The 6,000-nt window shown below is 28.4% G+C and overlaps 1 protein-coding gene across 1 annotated transcript in view; it reads right to left on the reverse strand.

The window, feature by feature from the left end:
• Positions 1-4,732, reverse strand: part of LOC123303033 (probable serine/threonine-protein kinase DDB_G0282963) — a 51,158-nt gene extending 46,426 nt beyond the window's left edge. The window contains exon 1 of the mRNA XM_044886128.1: positions 4,620-4,732. Within this exon, the coding sequence (XP_044742063.1) occupies positions 4,620-4,706 (87 nt within the window). The 5' untranslated portion in view covers positions 4,707-4,732. The remainder of the gene's footprint in view (positions 1-4,619) is intronic.
• Between the last annotated feature and the right edge of the window lie 1,268 nt (positions 4,733-6,000).

Raw genomic sequence — 6,000 nt, forward strand, 5'->3', positions numbered from 1 at the left:
TTTGCATGGACACCTATGCTGAAATTTTAACCAAATATCAGTCAAAGTCTATACAATAATTTTGAGCTATGACATTGTTGTCATGCTCATACATCCTTAAATATAAAACCCTTTACTGCAAGTCGTTACCATGCTCGTACTACCTTAACAAGTTCGAAAATAATTTTTTTTTAAATCGTAAAAAATAGAATTTTCAGGACTTAATATTACATGATATATAGATGGAAGTATTATGTAATAACAGACAAGCGTAAATAAATTATGTAACGTAAATAGTAGACTTGTGGTCACAACGTGTGATTATATAAATATGACTTAAAAAAAAAAAAAAAATACGTAACACTAAATTAAAATAAATAAAATAGAAATTGTAACACATATTAGATATTGTAATAATAATAAGAATAATTATATTCAAGGAATTTGAATGCTTTTTGACCCCACTTAACCCAGATTAAGAAACTCTCAGAAGCTTCACTTTATGTGTATGTATTGAATCACATCATTTACATCACTGCAACAATTATATTACATATACAATATGTGATATTATAATTGATACAGATATGTGTTAAAAATTATTATTGTTATTGTTTTTATTTGTTATAACTAGCGAACGGATTAATTGGCACTAATAGAAATAGGTTAACATAGGCAAATAAAAAAATACACAGGTCTGCAAAAACCTTTTCTTCAGTTGTGTGGGATATTTTTGCTAAATTATACGGTGTGTCGCATTTAAGATGAAGACACTCTCGTATTTTCGTTATTATACCATGTATATGAAGTATACCAAGGTATACTAAGTTTAGTACCAAATTTTAGTACCAACGCTTAAAAATATTAATGCTATGAAGAAAGTTTTGGTATAGGTGTTCATAAAATTACCTAATTAGTCCATTTCCGGTTGTCTGTCTGTCTGTCCGTCTGTCATCACGATTACTCAAAAATGAAAAGAGGTATCAAGCTGAAATTTTTATAGCGTGCTTGGGAGGTAAAAAGTGAGGTCGAGTTCGTAAATGAGCAACAAAGGTTAATTGGGTCTCGGATCCGTAATACGCATCTTCCTTATAAAAAAAAACAACTTTTGTTTTAAACATTTTCCGACCGACTAGATCAATCAAGATCAATGTTAACTATGCCTACTTTCTTAAATATGACATTTATTTATTGAAATCATCAGGCAACATCCCCCTCCCCGCCCCACTAAAATTTCCAGAATTTATTTAGACTTAGTCCAACTTTATATTAAAAAAATTTAAGCTTTTTATTTAAAATTGCCCTGGTGCTCGCACACCCTTAAATGTGATGAATCCAAAAATAATATCTATTTCCTTCTATCATGTCAGGTTTTCTTGCAAAACTTATTTGGAAAAAAAATCGGAAAATAAGATTCATTTGAGGGGGTTAATTCTCAAAAGAAAATCTCAAGAACTTCGAAATTGTTGAAAATATTTTGTCCTTCTTCGTGATACTCCTCTGAGCATGTTTTCAATTTTTATTATCAGATATCGTTAATGTGTTGGGATATGATGAACTCACAATTCCCAAAAACGCAAAGACAGGGCAAGCCTCTTCAGCCAGAATCCCCCCCCCCTGTTATCGTCCTTGCTTTTACTAAAAGAGCGTATTTATTGGCACAAATAAAATCGATTGCAATATTTAAATATGCTTTTTATCGAACTCTAAGTTAAATATCTTGTATGTTCGATATCTTCTATTTATTGATGATTTTCTTTGTTATGGAGTAAAAAGTGAATTGGAACGCGAAAATAGGCAAAAAGTGGTGACAATAAGCAATAGAAAAGCCTGTAAGATTTAATGAAGGTTATCAAAATATCTGATATGTGTTTCAAAATCTAGATTATCTATTGGTGGTTAATCAAAAAAAAACCAATATAAAAAATTATTAATTGTATAGAAAGTTATTTAAAAAAATAGGCAAATAAGCCTTGTACTACTTATAAATAGGCAAACATCTTGATGATATGTAAAATAGGCCAAATTTTTGCGATTTTTTAATAAATATTTTTCTTAAAAAAAACAGACAGACCTGGTAATTAAGGTAAATTGTTAAAAAAATTTCTATTCAAAATTTTCCTTTTAAAAAAATTGTTAATATTCAGGATATGAGATCTTTTTTAAATGTACAGTTTTTTGACATGAATAATTTTAGTGAATAGTAAAAGATATTCACAAAATAAACACAAAATTTTTTCAAAACTTTGGTTCAGAATTCCAACTTTAGATTCAGTTTAAATTTTATATATTTAGTTTAAATTTTATATATTTAGCCAAAAGAAATTTTTTGTTTTGTAATCTTAAAAAAAATGTTTTCAATTGTACTCTTTTTTCGATAGTTTGAATTAAACGCTATGTTTTTTTTTTTTAATCCACTGTGAACGCTTTAAACGCATGTTTGCATATTTATAATTCAATAGCATTTATATATCGTTACTAGTTTCACCTTTATTCTAAATATGCACAGGTGTATAAGTACACAGATTATACAGTCAAACCTGATTATGCATGATCCGGAAGTATAGTTTCGTTTAAAGCGGTCATAATTGGCTACACTTATTTGACTCAAAAAAAAATTTTTTTTGTTTAACTTTTCGTTAACTTTCATTTTGTAATTGCTCGGGAAAAAAAGAACTAGTTTAGTCAACATTTTTTGGTGCAAAAAATGTTTAAACAATCAAATACTTGAGTTAAGTACTGAGATCGTTGACTCAAGAAATATTTGAATGTTATAAGAAAATCAACAGCCAAGTAAACTTACTAACTTGAATCCCGTATTTTATTTAGATGTGTAAGCCTTAGGCTGATTGAATTATGTAAAAAGGATTTATTTAATTTTGTAGTGGCATATCGCAAATACAGCTGAAATGTATCAAAAAATTTTAATATGCAAAAAAAATATTTTTATGAACTAAACTAAAAAACACGCTTTGATGCACTAAAACTTTGAAAATAATTTTAATTGAAATTAACTAACATAAAATATGAATATAAATAGCACCCCATGCTTTGAATTTTACATTACAATTAAAATTATTATGAACTTTTCAGCAGGGCCCGATCTAGTTATTTTGCCGGTCCGGGCAAAAATAATATTTGCCGCCCCTTACACTTATATAAGCCATGAACTTCTTATTCCAAAGATGGGATGTTATTACAACAACAACATATAAATTATGTTCTAATTCTTAAAATTAGGTTAAAAAAAACATTAATTTCTAAGAATATTACTCGTAACTAAAATAATTTTTTTCGCACTTTTTACTCTGCAAAATCTTTAACAATTTCCTTTAATAAAAATATTTAACAAATTTATAGCATCGCAAACCTTATGTTCAATAGAAATCATAGTCACGCCACTTAGAACTTTAAGAAAAGAACTTGTTCACTTCCCAATTTGTATATATTTCGTATAAATAGATAAAACTTTTATTGTATATGACTAAGTAACTTTTTTTATGCCTACCGTTACACTACATGTACGGACAGAACTTAATATACAACAAACATGTTATACGATTCATTTGATGTATGTAATTCCAAAAAATAATAGAATCAAAACAATAAGTATTATATGTTATATGTACAGTTTCGCATAAATAGACGCTTTAAATTTTTTTCATGTTTTATTATATTTATAAATTATAATAAATTTTTCCATACAATTCCAGGTATCGGAATATTTCTGGTTTTATTAATAGCGATTATCGAGATTACTGTATATCACATTTTATGAATTTGCCACCCCGGGCGGCCGCTCTGCTCGCCTACCCCTGAATCGGGCCCAGTGAAATAATAATATTTTCAGTGAAATAAAGCGTGCTTTATTTCTTATTTTTTAGTCTCGCTTAATTAACAATTCCGTACTCTTTGGGTTAAAAAGTTGTATAAAATAGAATTCTAATAACGTGGATGAATTTTGACCTGTAGATCTTACGCATGAGGAGCAGACACCCCAGCCACTGCACCTTCCCATTGTTAATATTTCAAAATAATATTATTAGGTATTATTAAAGTAATAAGGATAAGAATATCAATCATTTATCCTTCTAATCAAGTCAGAATACAAGGATAAATTGATTAAATTATTGTATTGTTATCTGATCTTGATACTTCTGCAAATTTTTTAATTAATCGGACAATTAGAAGTAGGTTAAAATTGACTTCTAAGATTTTACTACATTATTAGTAAGTTATTCACAAGTGAAACTAAAAATAAGCGTGCTAAAAAAACTACCACCACTTTTATCTATAACCAGGTTTGACTGTATACAATTAAACGAATTAATTATAAACAAAAAGTATTCTGTGCTCCAAATTTAAATAAATACAGAATACAAACATTACCTCGAAATAGGGTTACCACCTCTCTAGACTTGTTCAAGAAACTCCAGAAATTGTTTCTTCCGACTCTCGATATCAGGGGAGGAATTTTTTGATTATTTATGTCATATTCAAGTAAATTGAGACAGTTCTAAAAAAGGTTTTATTTAAAATTTATAGTTATGGAAAAATCAGTATACGAAATGGAACTTTAAAGTGGCAACCCTACTTTAAAAATAAAGGAACTACTAAAATAAATAAAAAAATCATCTTACCTGTATAGCAACATCATTAAGATTTGTTTTAGTATTCGCTGCAACCCATGCTTCAGCAAACGTTTCCATTGCACTTTGAAAATCCATTTTTTTTATTATTAAAAAAAAATTTAACTTTTCTATCCCGCAAGTTTTCTTTACATTTTCTTTAATTTTTTTTTTCAAAATAAATCACAATTTTTTTTTTAAAAACACTTTTAAAAAACACCACTTAAGTTTTTAAGAAAAGTCGAGTTTTGAATTATAAAGATTTAGGATCGAACTGATCAGTATGCGATACGATTGAAGAGTGTATAACACTAAGAATGTATCATCCTCGATGGATTGTCGGATCTCTCACGTTGGTTGCGACGATTACGGGTGTTTGTGTTTGTATATACTTATATGTATATAACCAAGTATATACTTGATATATACAAGAGTAGTGTGTAGTGTTGTATGGTATATACTGCCGTCCGTCATGAACAATACAGTGTTACTATTTTATTATACAAAATCATTTTCTTTGGATACTAGTGTTTGTTGCCTACACATATACAGTGATGCGTCGCGGCGCATACGATCATGCAATCAGCGTACTTGTGTAGTTTGAGTGGATGGATATGTATTATATTTATATATATGTTCAACTATTACTTGATCACGATAATGCGCTCTATTCAAATTATTTATCTATCGTTATTTTTGAAGTATTACTTTACTTTTTTTTTTAAAATGTTTATGTAAATTATTTTTTTTATATCGAAACGAATATCCTGATTCAGAAAACTCGTACGTGAACTTTCCATGGCTAATTTTTAAGATAAATAAACAAAATTTGGAGATGATTTGTTGTAGAATAATTTTTAAAATTTTTTGTATTCTTCTAAACTTTTTATCAGATTTAGAGATACCACTTCTCACTCATTCAACCCTCAGTACAAATCAGCAAGGGATGATTTTTGAATAATAATTCCCAAAACTAGATAGTTTTCAAAGGAGCTATTGAGGGTACAAATTCAATTTTTGTATTTTTGTTGGCAAAACTGAAATCCAAAAGTTTCTGTCGGTTTTTTTTGTAGACATTACGGTAATCGGAAAAAATAGACCGAATAGATCGGAAATTTTATAGATCTGGATTGAGTTGGTTGGGTTGAGTTTATCGACTATAGAGGAATAGAGGAATTGGTTGAGTTCTGAAGTTTTTAGCTCTTGCGTTCAAAAGTTTACACCATTACAGATACATTTTTCCCGTCTATTTTTTCCTAAATACAATATTACAATCAAAATAAGCTATAATGACTTTAACGGAACTGACAATTATTGTCGTTACAATCGATAGTCGTAATTATAAACGATATGTAAAGTTTTATATTAAAGTGAAAGAATATGTGTATATTTA

The sequence above is a fragment of the Chrysoperla carnea genome, chromosome X (genome assembly GCF_905475395.1).
Source record: "Chrysoperla carnea chromosome X, inChrCarn1.1, whole genome shotgun sequence".
Classification (NCBI taxonomy): domain Eukaryota; kingdom Metazoa; phylum Arthropoda; class Insecta; order Neuroptera; family Chrysopidae; genus Chrysoperla; species Chrysoperla carnea.